This window comes from Xiphias gladius, chromosome 21 (assembly GCF_016859285.1).
Source record: "Xiphias gladius isolate SHS-SW01 ecotype Sanya breed wild chromosome 21, ASM1685928v1, whole genome shotgun sequence".
In the NCBI taxonomy this organism is placed as follows: Eukaryota; Metazoa; Chordata; class Actinopteri; order Istiophoriformes; family Xiphiidae; genus Xiphias; species Xiphias gladius.
Window position 1 is genome coordinate 1,915,001 of NC_053420.1, and position 24,087 is coordinate 1,939,087.

General features: G+C 44.1%; 1 protein-coding gene and 1 long non-coding RNA gene across 4 annotated transcripts in view; both read right to left on the reverse strand.

Moving 5' to 3' along the window:
- The window catches only part of sdc4 (syndecan 4), a 21,385-nt gene extending 12,235 nt beyond the window's left edge, over positions 1-9,150 (reverse strand). For both annotated transcript variants that reach the window (XM_040159087.1, XM_040159086.1), the window contains exon 1: positions 8,842-9,150. In XM_040159087.1, coding sequence (XP_040015021.1) covers positions 8,842-8,895 — 54 coding nt within the window. In that variant the 5' untranslated portion in view covers positions 8,896-9,150. The remainder of the gene's footprint in view (positions 1-8,841) is intronic.
- Positions 9,151-14,361: 5,211 nt separating this feature from the next.
- On the reverse strand, positions 14,362-20,029 carry LOC120783070. 2 transcript variants are annotated; one of them, XR_005706296.1, is made up of 4 exons: positions 19,778-20,029; positions 19,378-19,443; positions 17,721-17,873; positions 14,362-14,965 (listed from the first exon to the last, which is right to left on the reverse strand). It is a non-coding gene; the product is annotated as an uncharacterized LOC120783070 (long non-coding RNA). The 2 variants fall into 2 exon arrangements; XR_005706295.1 differs by having other exon boundaries at positions 17,721-17,876.
- Positions 20,030-24,087: the final 4,058 nt, after the last annotated feature.

Sequence of the window (24,087 nt, forward strand, 5' to 3'; positions counted from 1 at the left end):
AAAACCCACCCAAAAATCAATATCAGTATCGACACAATAGACGGGGCTTTTGTTCTGTTACTAGCTTTTTCCAGCGCTATGGTTGAAAGATCTGATTAAAAAGTTCTGGAACTAAGTAGTAAGTGAACCTTGATTTCAGATTGTTTCATCACAAAAAAACAGTTTCGTTGGCTAATGTTTTGAAATAAGCATTGATGACACAGGCCTGCAATCTTTAGTGTCGTTGGATTACTACCTTTACTCCACATTGAAATATGCATCCAGCAGCTAACGGTTGAGTCAATCAGGGCTTTTTCTTATTTTTCACAAAAACAAATATTACTCAGTAAAGTGAGTAATGTTGTAGCATTTAACTCTGATAATGACCGATACCACTCGCTCCCTATTTGACTGTTCATTTCCTGACCACCTGAGATAAAACAGAGGCTCAACAGACGGGCCAGCTGTGCAGCAGGCAGTGTTGATTCAGTCCCAACTGATAAGCCTAACTGAGTTTGGACGAGCACCACCTGAGGGAACGTCCCCGGTCTTATCGTAATGGACTTTATTGGTCAATCCCTCCTGCCGATGAAGCCATCCTGCCTAGATGATTCCCCGTTATTATCAAATCCATGACTGATGGGACAACTAAGCCCAGTGCCTGTGGTGAGTCAAACTCTTACAGAGGCCATGCCTCTCTAATGTCTTCCCTACTCTTCCATTTTCAGACTCTGATGTCAAGCCCCTCAGGCGAGCATATCACTGCCTTGGATCAAAGACATCACAGCCCAATAGACTAAATGTAAGCTACTGAGGAGATATTATCAGCCGGAGGATCGGCTTAGGGCCTTAAGTGGCAGGAAAAAAATAAGAAAAGGGCAGGAAAACAGGAAATATCCATTTAAGACAAATCAACTTGTGTTTAATAAAAGTCTGGGGAAAAAAAAGCAAAAAAAAAAAAGCATGAATATGAATCCTTCCACAAAACAAGTGACTTATTTATACTTTTTAGTAATCTTGGACATGTGAGAAAGTCCCTTATTAATAGTGGAATCTCGGTGACAATAAATCCCATTCATTTCAAACAAGAGATGCTCAAGTCGACTCTTTGTCCCGTATATAGATCAGTTCCATTTCCAGCTAGTACCGGTAAACAACCTTCATTTTTGGCTTAATTTAAAAATAAAAAACAGGCCTTTATTATTCATTTATTTTGTTGCTCATGGAAATCAGCGACGTAAACTTAAAGTTGGATGCGAAGATAGTGATACCACACTCACGTCTGTACTGTAAATATGAAGCTAGCCAGGCTAGCGCCCCCCCCCGTTTCCACTTTCTGAGCTAAGCTATGCTAACTGGCTGTGGCTTCATATTTGATGTACAGATGACATGAGAGTGGAACAAATCTGAACGTCTAACTTTCAGCAGGAAAGGAACAAGGAACTCCCCAAAATGTTGAACTATTCCCTCAGTTTGTATGAAGCTGTGTGTGCTGCTGTAGAGTTTGGCAGAGTGAGGAATGTGTCTCTCCATGTGGGTCGGCTAAGAAGCCAGGACCGTGGCCACACAGTCAGCCACTACATTCCACTCTTCTCTACAATGGAGCAAAGGCCAAGCCACCAAGAACTGCTGTTACGGTTCTTCTGGATTCATGGCTGGGACATAAAGCTGTTGGGGGGGGTGCTGCTTCTCGTAGCTCCACCTTCATGCTAATATGTACTAAGCATGTTCAAAGGAGCCTGGGTTTTAGCGAGGGACTAAATTTACGCAGCGTGGGTCCTGACGCATTAAAATTCCTACACTTGGGTTATGTTATACACCTCCCTATAATTTTCTCAGTGGTAACAGCACTGCCTGAATGGGAAAACCTTAGATAAGCAACTTCGTCATTTTTCCTCTCTCTTATTTCAAGTTTCCATAGTTGGTACTTCAGGAGAGAAGATTATGCATAAGAAAATACAGACATCGGCAAGAGCTCTCCATCACTTCATGACTAAAAAGGAAGCAATGGTACAGACACACACACACACACACACACACACACACACACACACACAAGTTAAATCACATCTGAATTATGTGGATTTGAAATGGACAAGGTTGACCCTGTTGTTGACAATAGGTTAAAGTTACTCTGGTGCCCACATGGGCTGGCTGAGTGAGCCACTGGTGGTCTAATGGAGAGAGGTAGACCTCACACACTGTGTTACACACAACAGTGCAAAGACACAGTGACATACACATTAATGCTGAGCCACACACACACACACACACACACACACACACACACACACACACACACACCCCACATCAAAGACGCACTGTATTACTGAGACACATTTGTCAGGAAGGATGTCTGAATAAGGGGAAGCCCTTATACCACCCAAAAGCACTCTATGATCTCTGGTGGCTTTGTGTGTGTGCACGCTGTATATGGCATAAGAGAAGTCTGACAGAATTAAGCTGAAATTTCCAGAACACACCACAGGACTTCTACATAAACACAATAAGCCTTTACCACGGAAAAGCTGAAAAAAATCATCAAAATAAAAAACAGGCCTAATTGATAATAAATGCTCTGGTACTCAAATAAATGGCTAAAGTCAACAACTAATAGTTTCTCAATGTCCACTACCAGACAGAAATGCCTCAACATACTGAGACACACACACACACACACACACACACACACACACACACACACACACACACACGGACATGCTCATAAACTTCTGAGATGCACAGAACTTGCAGAGCCCAGCCGTAGGGTGCAGCATTTGGATTACTACATTTCATGCTCACTCCCTCCATTGCCAACAGTCTTGCTTCAGGCCTGGAATAACCATCTGCCACAGTATGGCTGCGTGTCGTGGGACAGCAGAGACAGAGGCTACAGGGCCGACATCAAACGGCCTCGCTAAAGACCCGGTGATACATTTCCCGACAGAAACACAGCGAGGATCATATTCCATGCTCTGCCATGGCTCTATACCACCAAGCCACAGCAGCTTTTCTCCTCAAGCATGGGGGAGGTGATGGCGAAGAAACTGGTGTGCTAGTCTGCAGGTTTCCCAGTCCGTCGATGTAATTAAGAGCGTGCCGTTAGTCGACTTACTTCGTTATGAGGGTTGCAAATGTGTTTATATTCACAGCAGCATGTGAGGCATTTAAGGCCCATCTGTAAATTGCAGCTACAGAACATAACCCAGGTTACACTCTCCCCCTCTAAATCGCACGAGTTCTCGCACGCATGTGGGTCACACGCTGCACCACCCACCACCGCAAGTCAACACTCAACCTAAGGGAAACACTGGATAGGCGTATTTTTTTTTAAATTTAATATAGGCTACTTTAGAGTATTTTTCATGTACATGATTTGCAGCTGTATACTTTCAAACAGGGAAGGAAACCCTGTCTTTGCATTTTATTTTGATTAAAGTCTGTTTTAATAAAAGTGCTTGTGACCTCTCGTATGTGTGTTTTACTTACAACTGGGCATTTAGCTCATTAAGTAGAAAATACCAAGATCTGATTTTTGTTGTATGTGCCCAGCCCTCTACTCTGCTCTGAGGGTTCCAGGCTCTGTGAAACTTGAGACTATTTAAGGCCCCTTTAATACCATACAGAGTGCAATTTAATACCAGTTTCACGGTCATACAAAGGAAGGCATGAATATCAATGAAAACCAGCAGGGATGATAAGGCCTAGAATTATTTATAAGTGCATGAATTTATTGACATTTATATCACATTTTTTGTCACCACTTACCAGCTGTGTGTAACAGTTTTTCATAATAGAATTAATCAATACGGCAGAAAATAGAAAGGAATGGAAGATATTTTTCAATTGGTTAATCCTAATTTATTTAAACTTCAGAGGTCTGGAACAAGAGTACTAAAGGTTTTCCAGACAGCTCTTGCTAAAAACCACACACAAAAACCACCTTGAGAGAATGAAATTTCAGAATTTATTATCTCTACAGGCCTTTTTTGAGGAAACTGAAATCAAGGCTTTGTAATAGTTTTTAAAACTTGCAGATATCCTGTGTGTTTAACTAGAGAGCAGATCCAGTACAAAGAGTCCAAAAATGTTGGATGAAAGTGATATAACTAGAAGGGGGGGGTATGGTGGACTTCTGCCCTGAACGTATTCGTACAATTCCCGTTACAACTGCCAGAATATGTAGCGATTGAAACGGGGCGGAGGGAGGGGTGAAAATCTGATTCTCGACTGCTCTCCATCAGAGGCAGAAAGGACAAAAACCTCCTCTCTCTGAGCCAACATTCCACGGCCCAAAGGGATTTTATAGACCAGCGGACAGCAATGTAGGAACCATTATTACATCCTAGTGATACTATTTATCATGCTTTGTCTTTCCCTCCCTGCTTCGCCGTGTTCTTTCCAGCACACAGGCTTTCAATGCACCCCATCATGCAAATGAGACAAAAAAAAACAAAAAAAACAAAACAAAAACCTAGCTCATTCTCGTGCAAATGATTGGGTGCTAAATGCAAAACCATTTACATTCCAACAAGATATAAGAGATTGACTCAGCCGCAAGGCTCCAAAGGCAACAAGCTGGAGTTTGGTGGCGCAACATGGATTAACTCCGGGGCCAAGAGGATTCTTTTACCCCAATCAACCACCAAACGTTATTACAAGAACATCTGGTGAATTAAGGTGCACCGATGTTTCTAACTGAAATGAAAATTGCAAAAACAGTTTGAGGAGACTTTTTACCTTTGCCCCTTAAAGATGAGATGATAACTAGATTTCCAACCACTACCATTGTGCAAAAGTTAGTGGATGGAATTTAGAGTTGATTCAACAAGATAAACAGCTGGCGGCACTAATTTTCCTGTCGAGTGCCATTAAAACATCCGTTGTGACAAAATGACGTGACTGTCGAAAACAATGTGGAGAACACGATGGAAATCTGACATTTCTGTTTGTTTCCTGTGTTAATGTGAGGAAGGTTCCGGTCTCCTCATCGCTCCTCACAGATCTGATGTTTGTCGTCTCTTCACTGGAGGTGGCGAGTGACGTTTAAGTCACAGGCTCCATGCCCGTCATCATTTGTTCACCAAGTCTTTTTGCATTGAAATCAGTTGCATTTTGTTTTCCTACCTCAGCCAAGTTCTAAAACTTTTTTGGCAGATTATTTCCCAAATTTCTAGTGTTTCAATTCAGGTTTTTTTAAAGCATGAATTGAAAATGTGCATAAAAACAGGCGGATGGAAACACATCCAATCAGTCCAACAGCTCTGTCTCTCCCATGTGGGTTTTATTTAAGAAACCAGAAATAATACAGTACTTTCCTATCTTTCTCCTTCACCCGATACTTTGTCATCAAGGACTTGCAGTGACTTGTGTTACCATATGTGGCCAAACATGGGCAAAAATGCTGAGGCCAGTGGAAAAAGCCCTGAAGAACAGGATTTGTTTGCCCCAGCCTATCTTGGACAAACTGAAAACTATACATGGAGCTTGGCGAGCCGCAGCTCAGCATATCTGACAGAAATCAAAATGGTCGACTTAAAAAACTCTACCTTATGCAGCAAAAGACTGTTAAAGTCCATTTAACAATCCATTGGTAAAAACATTCCAATCATGCCTGTGGCTCCCTGAAAAGCCCTTTTTTGCATTCAGTGGATTCACTATTGTCAGGTAGAGGAACATTGTTATCGATTAGCTGGGAACGCCAAACCCACATACCATGAATGACCTCAGTGGGTAGAGAGAAGAAAGGGCTGGGGGAAGGAGGGGAGGTGGAGGAAAGGATTGTCATAGCTCAGAGGCTACAGAGGCTAAGTATCCATCAAAGGAAAGTTCAGAAAAGAGAAAGACAAAAAAAGGGAGAAAAGCTGCCGAGGCCTACCTAGGAATGAAAACTTGACACACGCACAGCAAGGGACAGTGGGGACGGGCTGGGTGAAGACTAAAGAACCAAGAGCCAAAATCTGCAGATCATTTTGGGGAAAAAGAAAAAACCTAGAAAAAGAGCATATCTCGGCGGGAAAGCTGTAAACTGTGTCCATGCTAGGCTAGGCTAGAGGAAAGCAGTGTCCCTCATGAAAAGGCCCCAGGGCCCTATTGAGATCCCTCCAAGTGTGCAAAATCTCCAAGAGGGCCGGTCAAGGTCACCAAAGGTCACATTCCAGAGGGGAAATCAAAAAAAAGAAGGAGAGAGGGGATAAAGGAGCAAGTGGGAGAACAAGATGAGGCAGAGTGAGCAAGCAGAAGCTCCATGGCTTTGAGGAATGTAACAGATTGTAAAGGGGAGGTGGATCTGACCTACGGTGTGTGTTTTGGTGCAAGTCATTGGTTCTGACTGCAACATGCGAGTGGAGACAGGTAGCCTGTGGACCGCTGAAGTTCACCCCTTCAATCCGGGATTAGTGTCCCAAGCATTGCTGGCTCCGTCATGGGAAATTTTCATGTGTCATAGTGCGTCACATCGAAGCGTGCGACACCAATGTCTTTGAAATCTTGAATTTCTTTTAAACCATCAAGACTACATTGAGTTATAACAGATAGATGTCAGGCATGCGCTCAAACCTGGAGTGACTGGTAAAGTCAGTTATTTACTGCTATTTGTCCTTTCACACCATCTGTACTGACCAACTGGGCTAACTGGGAGGGCAGGGTGCACGTGTTTGTGTGTGGGTGGCATCCAGACGGCCCTTATTAGCACTCCAGTCATGAAATGATGCATCTATATCTAGCGTTTGTGGGGTTTTTTTTTTTTTTTTTTAAACTGACTGATATATTGTTTGGTCTACAAAACTTTTTTAAAAGAAGAAAAAAAAAAATCCTCTTCAAATATCTTGTTTTGTCAAACCAACAGTTCAAAATCCCAAAATATTCAGTTTGTAATTTGGAGAGGAAAAAGAAACCAGCAAATAATCACATTTAAGAGGCTGGACAAAGCAAACATTTAGTATTTGGCTTGATAATTGACTTAATCAACTGCTTATCAAAAAAAAGCTGTTGGTTAATTTTCTGTCGGTCGACTAACCGACTAATCGTTGCAGCTCTGATGATCGCCTCTCCACATCTTACACACGACACTTTTAAAGCAGATACAGGCGTCGCGGGACAGCGAATGACCGTCACTGGTTTCGTCAGGTTAGTTGTCTGTGAAGGGGAACCTACCAGTGTTGGTTGTGTTTTATAATACACTGCCAGTTTTGCCATTTCATTTCAGCCCACCAACACCACACACATATGCTACCATCACATGGCCAGTCTTTCCTTTGGGTACCGGAGCAGGGCTGGGTCAAAGCATGACATTCCCCGGTGTTTGAACAACACCTGTTTCATAGTTCAGGAAGACACTGAGCTCGAGCGGCAGTGGAACAGAGGTGCCGGCACTATACAGGAAGACTGTAGGACTGTGTCCATCATAACATGCCCGAGGAACAGAAGAGAAGTGGCATAATATGGAAAAACCTGCACGAACAAGAAAAATCCAAGCCGACAAAATCAGGATAGGGCACACCCTGAAAATAATTGCAGCACAGAGCTCTTAAAAGTCTGGAAACTACACACAGAACCCCCCCCCCCAAATGCTTTGAGAAATGGCTGACATTTAATAACGTTAGCCATCTCCAATTCAGTGACTCCTCGGCACAAAAATTCTTCCGGTGTGAGGTCAGCCTTTGGCTTCTCACAACACAGAAAAACAATATTTAACTTATCCCAAAAGCATCGCCGGATGCCAAAGGAGGGTCTTGTGTGGGGCTTTCACGACAAAATTCCTAACACGAGACATTTTTAAAGTTACTTCTTGCGATGAGAGAACTAACAATCATCTGTTTCCCGATTGTTAACTGAACAGCTTGCACCAATGAGCAGTGTCTTATAGTATATTACGATCATTACACAGAACATATTCAGCACATAGTATTACAGCTCCACTGATTAGTAGATAAGTCGATTAGTCGATCAACAGGGGAAAACAATAATAAATCGGCAGATACAGTAGGGTCCAAAAGTCTGAGACCACTTTGACTTGAATGGGAGAGTGGTCTCACACTGAATATTGATCATCAAATAGTTGTTAAAGTAATTTGAATGAATGAATAGAAAAAAGCTGTTTTCAGCCTCTCAAATATGAAAACTTGCTGCTGTTTTACATCACAGTATCTCCGGGCTTTGGGCACTTTCTTGGACAAAAACAAGACATCCTGAGACATCACCTTAGACTCAGAGAGACTGTGATGGACATTTATCACTATTTTCTGACATTTTACACACTAATCAAGAAACCAGGCGGCTGATTTTTGGTCTAACGTTCATCTGCCTTTACGCGTCGAGCGGGGTTCAATCAAACGAGTGGGGCAACTTTCTCTCGGGGGGAAATTGATCAAGCCGAGAGGCAGGAGAAGTGACTTGCCAGCTTCCCCCATCTGGGCCCCACACTGGATAATAGCAGCGGGCTACAGGGGCCCGTGTGTGACCCTCTTCCCCCGGCACAACACACACACACACACACACACACACACACACACACACACACACACACACACACACACACACTCACTGGACTCCAGCCTCAACTCTAGCGATGAAGCTAGGCGGCTAACAACACTGAGGCTCTACGGACCATCTGCGTTATCAACTTCGTATGACACCAAACTCGGTTTTCGTTCGTCCGAGATTTAGAAAAGCCTCAACGACCCGGAGGAAGTAGCTTCTCCCAAGGTACATCAAAGCCGCCCGAGTCGCCCTAATGCCTGCCTACTTTACCCAGCGCTGCCAATGAGGAAAAACGAAAACAAAAAGACAACAAGAACAAGAGAAAGAGGCACAGGTTTCTAACTTAAACTCGGGATGGAAACGTTTAGTTAAACAACTTACCGACTCTGAGAAAACGGAGGCAGACAGAATCAACACGAGGCAGAGGCTGAGCATGGTTGTCCTTTTAGATAGCGTTAAAGATACGAAGAAAAAGGAAAAAAAAGAAAAATAGATATAAAAGCTACGTTAGCTTTACGGAGATTGAAAACTAAACCGGTGCCGTGGATGAGCCAGTGTTCAGGTACAGCTGTTCCGTGTGTGCGTCCCAAGTATAGTCCAAGAAATGTACAAGTCGTTCGGAAGCTGTCCACCTTTATCACCTTGCTGGTCTCCACCGTGTCCGGTCTACTCTGTCGGGGCTCCGGCGGCGCCGCCGCTCTATATAGGCTCCAAACTCTCCGCCAATCAGCGTCGAGCAGAGCCGTGACGCTCTGCCTACCTTACCCATAATTTACGGTAAATCAGTTGCCCCCCAGCAGGAGGCAGCGAGGGGGGGGGGGGGCATGCCAGCCGGATGTACCCCGAGAAACGCCGAGGGGCAGGGTTTTTCTTTTTTCTTTTTCAAAATAAAGGCATAAACCACTTTACGGAACATGAATGATGTCAATTATTAATTTATAGCTCCTCAGTTGTGGAAAGTAACCCAATACATTTACACACGAGCTGTAATTAAGTACAGTTTTGCTTACTTACTTTGAGAATTTCAATAAATTACTATAAATTATAACCAACAAAATTAAAAAAAAAAAAAAAAAAAAGATTTATTATAGATATTTACCCAGCAGTATATAATTACCAGGTGGCCAACATACACTGATGAGCCAAAACATTAAGACCACCGGGCTAATAAGCTGCTGCTCCTCCATGAGCCGCCAAAACTGCTCCGACCTGAAGAGGCATGGACTCTACGAGACCTCCGAAGGCGCCCTGTGGACGTCAGATCCACAAGGCGCCCTCGGGACTTTACACCTGCCCACTTCTCCCACATCCAACACGTTGACTACAAGACCCTACTGTTCACCTACCATCTAATGTACATATGATGGATCCTGACACGTGCTGCTGCTGAGATAACCAACATTATTTGCTTCAGTTTGATTAGATCTTTTGATCTATCCATCCATCCATCCATCTTTCTATCTATCTATCTATCTCTCTCTATCCATCCATCCATCCATCCATCTATCTATCTATCTATCTATCTCTCTATCCATCCATCCATCTTTCTATCTATCTCTCTATCTATCTATCCATCCATCCATCTATCTATCGTCAATCTATCCATCTATTTATCAGACTGTCTATCTATCTCTCTATCCATCCATCCATCTCTCTATCCATCCATCCATCCATCTATCTTTCTATCTATCCATCCATCCATCTACCTATCTGTCGATTCATCTATCCAATCTATCCATCTATCTGTCTATCCATCCATCCATCTTTTAGACAGTTAAGTGACCCACACAAGTCAGTGGCATATTTCAGAAACATTACCGACATAATAACAAGCTAACGCTGGTTCTGTTAGCCGGTGAGCCCCTGGGTGTCATGCTAACTTCCGCAGTGTGTGATGGCCCACTTGACTTTACGGTGATTTTTTTTTTTGTATTTTTTTCCCGCCAGAGAGGGATAAACTTCAGCTGTGTAACAGTTTCTAGCGTTGGTGTGAGTGTCCACATACTTCTGTCCCTAGCACGTATAACAACATAGTCGAGAAGTGTGCTGACGCCTGACGGGTCGATCCATGGGGTTTAGTCGGAATTCCCGTCAGGCATTTTTGCCGCGTCGAGTAATTTCGTTTCCGGTATGTTTGAGCGTTGTTTTACGCTAAAAGGGAAGTCGGCTGCCTGCCGGGTTTCGTTTTCTGATGGAAACTTTCCGAGTGACGACATTTTCCGGCGAAAGTTCCCTCGTTTCCCTTTTCCCTTTCCTTCTCCACAGGCTCCGGGCTTCGCTCTTGTCGTTTCCGTCCGAAGGCGACGCAGACGCCGGTCGCCGGTCACCGGTCGCCGGGTTTGCCTGCTTTCCTTTTCCTCGGCAGTTTGTTTGACAGCGTGTCGCATCCTCGACGTTTTCACTGTTTCTTCGTGAACTCGAGCTTTTTTTTTTTAAGTTAACGTCGGGTCACGTGACTCGTGTTTGCTGCGGTGACATTACCTGAGGAACCTGCGGTGACACCTCCGGTACTCTGTGACCTCTGAGTCCGGAGTTTAAACTGATAATAATCCAGATGTGCTCATGGTGCTTTGTATTGTTATTGATTCTTGGGACAATTTCAAATAAAACTTTTTCAAAAAATTTATTTATATATTATTTATTTATTTCTATTTTCTCAACATGTGGGTTGGGACTCAATGTTTTTATTATTATTATTAATTGTAAATATTTTTATATTTTATTGTCATCAATAAATATAAATAAAAAACAAAAACATTTTTTTTTTTTTTTTTATCCTTAGGGTCCTGAACCACAAATAATTAAACAATTTTTACCTGTTTACAGTCAGTATATATACACCTTATATACATCACGTGGGTCAAGACCCTAAAGGTTGGCACTGTTTTCTTTATATGATGCTTGATTGTCAAAAATAAATAAATAAAAATATATTTTTATAAAGGTTTTTTAATTTACACTTTAATGTCATTAGTAAGTAAATAAAAATAAAATCAAAATTGATATTAAAAAACCTTCCAACCTACATGTTAGGAAAACAAAAATAAGTAGACATTTCTTATTCAGCATAACCACGGTGTATTTGTTATTATTCAGTTTAAAAAAAACAACCAAGACTCATCTGAACATGTTGTTTTGTTGTTTTGGTTTTATCCCCCAGCATCAGGCTCAGGGCCCCTTGTGTCTCTTGACGTGTGCAGCCGATTCCTCCTGAACCTGAGAGTCCGCCTGCACAGTGGAACGGCAGGGTAAAATCCAGCTGCGCGTCACGTCTCCAGTCACCCAGATCTACGGCATCTGTTTTAATTAAGTTGCCACTGACAAATAACGTTGGGGATTTCTGCTCTTGGAATTTTTTTTTTTTTTTTTTTTTTCCTGCCACTGTTCCCTTAAACAGGATGAATAAAATAAAGATAACACACAGAGATAATACCAGATAAGACACACACACTCTCTCTTGTAATACACACCGTTACAATATGTGTTTGTCTTGGGTTTTGTGTGTGTGTAGGTGTGTGTGCTTCTTGGTTAGATAAACAACTAAATTTGGCAAACGTTGTAAAGCTAAAGATAGATCAGGTCCCTTCACAAAGGAGCTGTTGTGGGTGTGCTGTTGGCGTGTAAGAGAAGAAGTAGGAGTTTCCAGCTTTTCCCCACCGGCTCGGTCACGGTCAAGGACTTTCCCCAGTCACCGTGTTTTGTAGAGGAAAAGGTTACGCCGGGCCGGTCGACGGTTTCCCTTTGACATTTACACCTCTGCAGCAGCGTGATTTATGGCCGGGCGTATCGATCCGGATGCATCTTGAAATACTGCGCGTCTTATCGAGAGGATCTGATGTTGTGTCTACATCAAACGATCTGAGGCCGTGGGCCTGATACATGATATATATGGGGTGTGTTTCACGCCCAGATGTTCATTTTATGAACAACTTCCACTTCCATACACTTCAGAGACAAATATTGCACTTTTTTACTCTACTTTAGTTACTAATTACTTTTTCAGATTAAGATTTTACCTACAGAACCTAAGGTGACGAAGATCTTATAAAGTATGATGCAGTGTTTTACCAATAACCAACCAGCTACACGGTGACAAATTATAACATGAAGTAATAATATCTAATAATAGGATTTGTTAAGTATACAACACTCTAAAGGACTGAATGTGAATAACCAACTACAAAGTTACTTTTGTACTTTTGAGTAATAGTACGAATGCAGGACTTTTACTTGTAATGGAGTATTTGTAGACTATGGAATTTTCACTTTTACCGGAGTAAAGGATGTGAATACTTCTTGCCCGGCCGAATGAAATCACTACGCCGGTAGAGTTCCTGTTCTCTGGCAGCACATGTGCAGTTCACAGTGATAACAGAAGCAGAGTTACCGTTGAAACCCTCGGCACTTGTTAAACACAGTGTTGGCGGCCTCTCATTTCTGGCCGGGGGCCGTGGATTTTTGTCTGCTGAAGTGACAACTGCGGCTGTCATCGTTTATCATCCGTAGCCAGCTGGCTAATCGAGTTGATGTCAGCTCCTTGAGTTGGTTGATCTTCTTAGTTGACTTGTTTTAAATCAACCTTAAATGTGATCTTGTTGGCTACTTACTCAACATCCTTACCAGTCGATGATTCAGGGAGTCAGAGAAATTAAACTGTTACTGTTTTTGTGCTGCAGCATAGAGTTATTTAGTTGGTGCTGGAAGTTCTGCCTTTGTGACATAACCATCCTACGAGCAAAGGCTTTGAAGACGAGGAGGAACCGGTGTGTGTGACCGCCTCAGATAACGTTGGCTTAGGCTGCTGTGAACTTTCCCCGAATCCGCGGTAAAGACCAGGACTGAGCTACTGGCCTAAACTTGCACAGTGGATGCGCTTGACAGCCTCAAAAAAAACTACTTTGCTAATTAACGCACGGTGGCTGCTGTAGGTAGAAAGAAAAGGGCATGGAGACCAGCCCATTATGCTGATGCTAGAGCAGATAGAACGCTGCTTCCAGTCCTTAACGCTTTACAGGCACGATGCAAACACGGGCCTGCATATTTTAATGCGTTTAATTGGCTTGAATCTGAGGGTGGATAGAACTGATCTTATTAGTGATCTTATGCTAGTGCTCATTTGTACCGACGGTACTCTCTACTGTAGATACTGAACGAGGACTGGACAGTCACCGTTCAGAGCGGAGGTTTAGTCCACCAGACCTTCCCGCAGTATGACCCCGAGGCAGAGGCGGCAAATCCTCCACCGAGTATGGAATGGGAACTTCACGATTGTTCTCCGTTTGCGATGAAGCCGCTTTAAATCAACCAAACCAAAGCTTATGGCGGCCGCCGTTTCTTTCCATCACATAGTCAGAGAGACGTCAGGAGCTGGCAGCTCCGCCTGTTTTCGCTATGCAGTCGGATCAGATCAACAGCTGGTTAAACAAGGTAATGCAGGTAAATTCCCCTGTCCCTTTCAGTTGGAGGAGGGAAAACCAGAAACCCGTGTGTGTGTGTGTGTGTGTGTGTGTGTGTGTGATTTAGAGATTGAGAGAGAGAAGTTTGGATGTTGTAAATATTCCCACAGGTGACAGGTAAAATCCCTGCTCAGGTAAGAATGGAGTCAGATGTGTGTCTTGTGTGTGTGTGTATGCGTGTGTGTGTGTGTGTGTATGCGCAATGGAAAATTAAACCAAAAGGGCTGATAAGAAAAGTGTCAGCAACTGATTATAAAGAACATCCATATTATAAATCAACACTTTATCACAGACTAATAGTGAAGAGAACATGTACATGAGCCATTTTACTCGAAACTATATACAACCAGTACCAGAAAATAAACCATCAGCCCCTCCCCAAAAAATAAAATAAATTTAAAAAATTAAGTAAAACGAAAAGTAAAAAGAGTAAAAAAAAAAAAACGACTGAAAACTGATAAAAGAACCAATAAATGAAGAAATAAAAAGTCAAATAGCAAAGGAAACGTGGAAATCAGCACCTAGTTCATTTCATGACAACCAGCGTTTACGCAGTAAATCATTTCAAACCGGTTCAACTCAAACAAACATAAAACGTCTCCTGCTGCCTTCGAAATGTGACTGAACGCAGGTTGAGTGATTAGTTCAAAGTCGTCTCGTGACGTTTGAAAATGTCAGACCAGCTGAGTTAAGCTCACTGAGCTCTAGAAAACTAATTCAGTCAACTTAATTACAACAAGTTGTGTCAACAACAGATCCGTCAGGCGGACAAACACTGGAGACAGATTCGGTTTCCGTTCGCACTTTTTCAGTCAGAGTCAGTTCTTCGTTTGACGTGAGGAACCCACAGCTGCTGATGGCTTCGTACTGTTGTCAGGAAACACCCGGGGGTTTATCTGAACGTGTCCTGAGAACACACAGAGAGTTTCCATCGCAAAAAGCTTCTCCAGGCTGCAAATGAGAGGAGTCTCCGGGGCGTTTTATCTCTCAGACGATGCACGCTGGGAAGTCCGCTCGTACACCTGATGACGTTTCTTCGGAAACTTCATCTGATGAGTTGAGAGAGGTCAAAAGTCAAAAGAGCTCAGGTCAGAAGAACGGACATTTATCGGTTCTGAAATCTGAACTTGAAATTAATTAAGCATTTAGAAGTGAAGTTAATGAGACAAGATTAGTTGACTCTGCTAAATTTCTGCGTGATGTTTACGGTGTTTCAGTTCAATTCAGTCACCGAATCGTGACGCACGTAATCCGACGGCGCTCTAGAGAGTCAGGTCACAACGTTATAGAGAGGAACCCAACAGTTCCCCCGTGAACAAGCACCTTGGCCACAGCGGAGAGGAAGAACTCCACAGACCCAGGATCAGTGTGGGCGCTGGGCAGGAACAGCTGTTTATCCCTTTGTATTCAAGCACCATCAGACAGCTGGCTATTATTATTATTGTTAATATTGTTATTATTATTATTATAATGGGGAATTTGAATCATCAAATCTGCTCAGAAATCAGAGACAAAAGACACATTCAGACCATTTTTAAGTTTCCTTCAGTATCACAGTGACCCAGCGACAGGTGTCTGTACGTCCACGGCCACGCTGCAACAGGAGCTGATCGCAGCTGATTGGGCAGCTTTTGACAGGACAGTTTGACTGAATGAGAATCAATAAAGGCTAAAAAACAGGGCTCAAGAGAGAATAGCTGACATTACAACAGCCCATTTGATGAGCTTTCACGGGGTCTTACCCTCCTGATGGCTTTAATTTTGTCTGCCATCGTATTGGTTCCCAAAGAGGCCTGTTTGTTGGTGTCAGGATGTTCCCATCTACCAGATGGGCAAAAACATTTTTCAGTTCCTCTGGAATGAGAAAGGGAAAAACAATCTGCCCTCTGCTTTTTTCTCGTTGTCATTTTGGCAGTTCATTGTATAATGTACAGCCCAAGAAAGCAGTGACCAACCACGGGAGAGGCAGCAACTGGAAACCGAAGTACCACTCAAACCTGAGAGGGAAAGCTGGTCAAAGAAATAAAGGCAAAGTCCAAATGCAAGCGTGTGGGTTTGTGTGCGTGTGCCGTTGTGCACATACCTCAGATGACATTTAGAAAATGTTACCACAGACACCACAGAGATATGAAACAGAGAAGTGAAAAACAAATCCTGCTCTGTCACTTCATGACAAGGAGGAAGCCGCAAAAGTAAAAAAAAACCAAGGTCAAAAGTGAAAATTCAAATTACATGGAAAGTGTGTCAGATGGCAGTTTCCCTTACTGTACATGTTCAGAAAGAAAGCACACGAGAGAGGGAGGGAGGGATGAGAGAGAAAAGAGAAGTAGAAAAACGGTCGCTGCCATAACAGGAGCTGAATCACAAGGGTTGGGATCCCGCAGAACTGAAGTGGAGCAAGCGCTTACGAGTGTGTCGAGGATTCAATTTTATCTGACGGCTGAATCGCAGAGGGCTTTTGAAACTGCTCCGAGGTGGTGGCGACTTCTGAAGTCAACCGAGAGTCAAATGCTAACCGGGGCAGAACTACGGCCACGCTAGCAGCGCCGCGAGGCTGCGCGTACAGGCCCAGCAGCCCTTTGAGCTCAATGCTAACATTAGCATGCTAAGACGCCCACGGTGACAGCGCTGACACGCTGATGTTTAGCAGATCTAACGTCTCCCCAACATTCAGCATCTACTGTGCACTTAGCACGATACCATTAGCGAATTAGCACTAAACACAAGGTCCAGCTGAGGCCGATGGGAACGTGATTAGCTTTGCATAAACCGAAGTACTGGATGAGTTCAAATTTGACCTGATGATGGTGCCTGATGAGAAGTTATTAATTCATCCTGAGCCGACGCTGTCTCCTAGAAACTATGTTCCCACACAACACGCAGACCGCTTTCCCAGAGAGACCAGGTCAGCATCCAGAGTCCCGTCTGGGGTTTAGGCAACAACAGCTCTTTGGTTCAGGTTCAGGAAAGAAGGTTTCGGTCCAATGTCAGTGAACAGGTTGGGAACTTTTTCCATATCAAACCAGACCAGGATCTTTTCCTGAACCTGAACCAGGTGCCGCGAGAGTCTGAACAGAACCGTAAACCAGTTTAATGACGCTGGAGTCACTGCTAGCTATGCTATCAATCATAAAGTCGAAAAATAATATATTAATTAATAATATTATAGTGAAAGGATTAAAGAAAGGAAGTCTGATGGATTCAGTGAAATAATATGAAATATTGGTAACATTTGAATTAATCATAAAATTAGAAAATGTGCTCAGTAGAGCGCAGACATCTGCCAAGGCCCATGTCAAACACCAGACACCGGACTTCAGAGGAATAAACAGGTTGTGAACTTTTTCTGTATCAAGCCAGACCAGAATCTTTTCCCCAACCTGAACCAGGTGCCGCGAGAGTCTAGACAGAACCGTAACCCAGTTCAGTGACGCTGGAGTCACTACAGGTGGATGTTGGTGGAAGTTCAGTATTTAAAACGCTGATCCGAAAAGTGTTGAAGCCAGTTGAGTCGTTGACAAAGATAAGACATCGGGTTTCACGAGGCAAAGTGTTGGGGACCTATAAAATGAATAATAACAAATCTTTGACACCAGAGATGAAGAAGTGATTTTCTAATGATGTCAACACGTGGCCTCTGACCAGGAGGAGGTTGAGTCAGTCCGCAGGCTTCTCTGTTATTACAGTTTTATATATATATATTTTAAAATGAGTCATTTTAAACATCCAACTCACAAAAACGGAAGATCATTGCCGTTTCACTGCATATTGTGTGTTGTTGTTTGCACGGGGAAGTACACTCACCGGAAGCCTGGAGTGATAGGAAGCTATGACGAAGATCTTGAATTCCAGCAGGTTAGTTTTCGGAGTCTGGAGCTCTCGCCCTCACTTCACATAATTTCCGACACACTGAGTGTTCAGGGGAAGTTTGTTTTTTTGCTGATGCTTCGGCGCCATCTGCTGATCACACACAGACACAACAAGTGTATTCAACTGAACTGCCCCGTCTGTTGTTGCTTGTTATTACCTCCACCAAGGAGGTCATGTAACCACCTGTGTCTGTCTGTTGGTTTGTTTATTTGTCAGCAGGATTACGTCAAAGCTACCGAACCGATCTGCACCGAGACCTGGGGGAGGGTTGGGTTCCTGGGTTCCAACTTGATTGGCCTGGAGCTATTCCAGCCATAATAATCTAAACACAGAGCGTCATATGTCACATATCTTCATATCGGGGCATAAAAATGGATTCGTCATCAGATAAGAGACAAACGACAAAATTACTGCAAACAGCGGAACTGACTTTATACAACATTTTTATGCCAGAAGTTCCTTTATGAAGAAGGCATGGAGCCTCAAAGTGCTGGATATTTAAATAATAATAGTAAAACAAACAATCATATAAATAAATAAGAGAAAACATTTCAGAAATCATTCCTAACATTTTTAGTTCATTAAACATTCTTTAACATATCCTGTTTTATTTCATTTTTTGCATCAGTTTTATTTCACAGCGTCTCTCTTGAGAATAGCAGCGTTGTCTCCACCTGCTCGTCAACAGAAACCCCTTGACTACACACAGGTGAGGTCCATTTAACTGACTGTGTGAATTCTAAAACCAACTGGCTGAGGCGTGGTGGGTTAGGCGTGTCTTATTAAAGGGGGTGAACACTTCCACAAACATGGATTTTGTGTTTTTTTACTTGTAACGCGCTTAGATTCCCTCGTCGAGATCCGTTTTCACGTTGACATGAAAGCATCTTGAGTCGTTGTTGTAAGACATTGACTTTGGATCAAATGTTTTACAGTGCAGCTGGTTTGTGGAAAACTTAATACAAACCTTGAACTTATATAAAAGCGTCACAGTTCTTTCTTCCTTCTTGAAGGAAACGTCTCTGCAATTCAACCTAAATGTTTGACGTGCTGAATTCCTGTATGTGCGTTTGCAGAACTTCACATTCGTGGCTTGTATTTGAATGTAAGACACGTCAGACAGTAACGTCCTAAAAGGCCTAAAAGATCTAAATGTGCGGACGGTGACAGGAGACCTGGGCAGGTAATAACCAGTCTTGAGACCCGGATCCCCCCCCTTGTAATGACTCCATCGCTGCCTGCAGATGGCGCTCTGCCCCTACAGTCACCGCTGCAGGTTTATCTGACACAGCAAACACAAGTATTGCATTCAGAGGTGGTGAAGAAACACACTCTATTTCTCCACACACACACACACACACACACACACACACACACACACACACACACACACACCTATTACACTGGAGATGCCAAGGAATGCATAAGCTCTTTACAAAGAAAGAAAAATAAACACATGCCTTCGCATTAGGGAAACGACAGGAACGTGAGAAATCTTCTTTTCAAAGCCGAACTGGTTAAATAAGAAGAGGATGAACTGCAGTGAGTTTTACTACACAGATAATGGTGGAAATGGTAGGCTGGTACGTACTGTAAAGGTCATGGTCGTCAGGGTTGCAGCAGAACATCTTGGGATATTTTCCAGAGGATCGTGTTTCTATAAACAGAAAAATTGAGCAGCTCTAAGTCTTTAAAACTGTCTCCTTCTCGACAAAGTTGTCACTCAGGCTTTCGAGCCAGTCAAACAAACAATCGTCATCAGCAGATAGAATTTCCTCAGCGTCCTGGAATTGAAGAATTTCAAAGTCGGACAGATTGACGGTCTTTATTGTTCCAGGAGGGAAATTTGTTTTCGCAGCCTGCACATGTTCATGTCTACAAACATACAGACACACGCAGTACACACACACACACACACATGTACAAACACACGTACGCTGGCTTCAGAAAGAAAGCGTTTTTAAACATTGTCAAATTTATGAAAAACTCACAAACTGAAATGTCTCATTTACAAAACCCTCCAGACCCTTGATCCAGTACTTTGCAGAAGCCCCTTTGGCAGCAGTTTTTAGCTTCCAGTCTTCTTGTTTATGTCGCTAAAATCTTTGCACAACTGGATTCGGGCAGTTTATCCCATTCTTCCTACGGATGGTATCAGCCAGGCGGTGAGCAGCAGGTTTTATGCCCCTGCCCCGATCTTCCCCCGGACCCAGTTTTATCACAGAGGTCTAAACTATGTCCAATCAGTTCAGTTTGCCACAGGTGGACTCCAGTCGAGTTCTAGACACGTCTCAAGGGTAATTAAAGCAAACAGGATGCACCTGCTTACAGAGTGGAGCCACAGCAAAGGGTCCCAATACTTTAGTAAATGGCAGATTTTGATTTTTGATAAATTTGCAAAGAATTCTAAAAACACGAGTGAAAAACATGAATGAAACAGAAAACGAGGGGGTCTAAACACTTTGTGAGGCCAATGTAGATCCCCAGCAGGGTTTTTGAGGGCTGCTACGCCAGAAAGGGAAGAAAAGACTCCTAAAGCGAGCCCTCTTTTGTTTCAAAGTCCTGTACCTGCAGCCAGACAGCAGCACCGCGAAGTCCGGGGGGCGTTGGGTGTCCCTCGCCGTGGCGACAGCTGTGTGTGCGATGGCCCTGCTGTCGAGGCCTGGGAGGTCAGATGTCGGGAGGCCGGCGATTTTGGCGGTGATATGTCTGATACTGTTGAGTTTGGGGTTGTTTGGAAACAGTCAGTACATATACCACTTCTTACGTTAAATAATAGAGCAATGAATGAAAGTAACATTTTGATGCCGTGCCCATTGGCTTACGGCTGGTGTTGATGGTAAAACTTTGGCCAAGGCACGCTCAGGGTCTGCTGTTAGCCGGTGCCACTAGAAAAAGACAGACGTGCCGTCAGCTACTCTTCCATCTTGGTGCTGCCGCTCATCAAAACTGAGTCTGTTGTCAATAATGTCTCCAAGATATTTTGAAACTGTCGACCCGTTCGACTGTTTTCCCCTGGACGCAGGTGGGGTTCGGTCCAGCACGGCGTGTCCTCGCTGCGCCGGGGACCGGTTCTTGTGATCGTTATGGGTAGACAGCTGGAGGTGGTTATCGGTGCGCAGTGCAGGTCTGGCATCGTCATCGCTGATGGGTGAGGAGCTGAGGCAGTGGTCTGTGTAGACAGGCGTAGGGAAGGGGACTGAGGACACAGCCCTGAGGGGCTCCACTGCTGCCGATGACGGCTGCAGACGTAGTCTTACTTACTTCGGAGGGATGATGAGCTGGCGGATTTTCTTGATGTTGAAATGTGTGGAAGAAATTGTGTTGAGCCATCCGATTCCAGATGTTGTCTGCCCCTCAACTGGCCTGCTGGGCAAACTGAGGGGGGTCCAGCTGTGGTCTGATAGCTTGCAGGGTGGTTTTCAAAAGCAGGTTCTTCATTTTTCTGTGAACTTTATGGACTTCTCGTCCACGTTGACACAAAACGTGAGTTTCACTTGCAAAACAATCCCACCTGAAGCTCAGTTTAGCGGCTGTTCTGGAGCTTTTCCGTCTCCAAAGTCAAGAGTAACCTTTAAAACTCATTCTTTTCTCGTTCTTCTTCCTTTCTGCAACTTTACGTTCCGTTCTTCTTCTTTTGACTCTTTGCACCCAAGTCAACCCAGAGGTAGTATCGGTAGGTGCAGTACCTGCCGTAATTTCCGTTAGAGCGGCTGCACACTAGCACTGCTAATTAACAGAGTAGTACTCGCTGTAGCACCTGCAGCGGTAGATGTACTTGTGACCAGTATATGAGCTAAAGTAGCAGCTCTTGTGCTGACAGCAGGCCCAGTAATCTCTGACCGCCATAGCAACAACAGGAGCCGGCTCGCAAGTATGAGTTGAAGCAGCGGTAGCAGTACTGGTGTGGTATTGATACGGCAGTTGGAGTAGTAGCGGTGGTTGCAGTTACAGCTCTAGTGTTGCACTTGATACTAACAGCCCAGTAAATGTAGACGTTAAAGGTTGGCAACAGGAAAAGCAGCTGGATCATTATCTGAACAAATAGTTTAGAAAAGGCAGTAATTAACTCTGAACTAACAGTTCAACAATTAATCTGGTCTTACTTTTGACCCACTGAGAGTCATTAGGTATCTCTGTGTGTAGCAACAGGTCTGCAGTCTCGCCCCTCAGACCCTGAATGCGACCACATGCAGCCAGCCCTGCGTAACTCAACCCCCGAAGTTTGCCAGAACAGATCCATCATCATTTACGTCCTGCTGAGCGCTGTTTGTCTCAACAGCTCGCCGCCCGCTAAAGGTCAGAGCATAAGAGACTGTTTAGTGGCTCCGAGCTGCGTATGAAAGGCCAGCCTTCACGGCCGTCGGCAGCAGCAGAGCGAGAGGCTGGGAGGAAATGAGCGTGAAATGAATGTCACATTGAAATCAAAGGCAGGGAAGATAAATGAGAGAGGTGGTTGGAAATCACCTGGACCGGGGGCGAGGGAGACACAGAGAGCGCGCTGGATGGATGGATGGATTGAGGGATGGAGGGATGGAGGGAGGAGTAATTATTAGTGATTGAGCAGCTTCCCCCTCATGTGTTTCATTAGGAGCGGGCTGTTCACACACAATCTCTTCTCTGTTGGGCCGCGCCAGAGCCCGGCAACTCGGGTTTATTTGACCATCTGAAATCTTAACAGTTAATACCTGTATATTTCCAGCATAATATTGTCTCTGGCAGAGATCGCCAGAAAACGTATCCCCGTGAAAATAAACGGCCGCGCTCGCATGCCAGGTAATACAAGGACCATACAAGGAGGGGGCAGATAGAGGAGGAGGTGGGGAGGGAGAGGGAGGGGGTGGGGGGTCAGACAGGTGAGGCGAACAGACGCTGTTGGTGAGTGAGGTGAAATGCAGGGTGGAAGGTGAGTGCTTCAAAGCACAAAACGAGCCCAGTATGGCAGTGCGACCAGCGTTAGTGATCGAGGCTAGTGCGGCACATTACCTGGACACGTGCTGAGAGCTCCGGCTTTGAAAACTCACTCTGATTTGGAGCAAAAACGCTCTGCGAAGTGGAAGTTAGGGCCAAGGCTGGTTTTCAGGTCCGAAGCGAAGGCTGGACTCCAAGTACGTCAAACACGCGCTTTAATCTCACCTCTGGAGAAACTCAAGCTCGGTCTCAAACTCGTAATAATTTTGTTATTAGCCGTGCTAGCCGCTCCAGAGATGGCAGCAGTCAAGTTTTCGTCCAAGTGTGACGAAAATTTTAACTGAATTTCCAGCAAACGGAATCAACGCACGTTTCCATCCGCTGGTGATTAGGAGATGGTTCTTGGAGATAAAAAGTTCGCTGCCGTTAAACCACCGCAGAGGAAGAGGACGCGGCGAGACGAGGTCACTGAAAGAGCTGCAGTCGAAGCTCAGACGATGGAGAAACCACGTGGAGAACGTGATGGAAATCTGACGTTTCTGTCGGTTTCCTGCGTTAATGTGAGGAAGGTTCCGGTCTCCTCGTGGCTCCTCTCAGACCTGATGGTTTCCTCTCTTCACTGGAAGCGACGAGTGACGTTTAAGTCACATGATTCAAGTACGTCAGCTCTGTCACTGAGGCCTTTATCTTTTTCTCCTTTACTGTACTTGTTCACTTTCGCCCACGTCATTTTAACACCGTGTCCTCCCTATCGTTTTGTTTTTGTGCGTAGCTTCCTTTTGCTAATCGTTTATCCAAGTAAAGCAGCTTTGAGTGCCTTCAAAAGTGCTGGATAATAATGAGAATAATAACAATAATAATAATAATGTTATCGTTATTATCATCGTTATCATGTTAATGAGTGATCTTTAGAGAATCTGAGAGGCAGATTTGTTACCCGTACACAGAGCCAGGCTAGCTGTTTCCCTCTGTTTCCAGTCTTCGTGCTGAGCTAACTTAGCCAGCCGCTGTTTGTAGCTTCATTTTCAGTGTACAGACATTAGAGCGGTGCCACTCTGACCATTTATCTCTCAGCATGAAGCGAATGAGCGCAGTTCCCAAAGTGTCAAACTATTTCTCTTAAATGGCAGGTTCAGTGTTCTTTACACAAGCATAAACTAACCGTGTGCTTCATGGGAGAATTCACCTCTACACTCCATCAGTTCTGCCCTCACTTATCCTCTGTGAAAACACAGAAACACCTGCACACACGCTGCGATTTTTCATCATCATGTTACCGAGCTCTGCCGCCTGCAGTCGTTTCCACATCCACACATTTCCACAGTGCGTCAAAGGAAAGGGCGGCTGTGGAAGGTGATAGGCTACAATCATCACCACCACCACCACCACC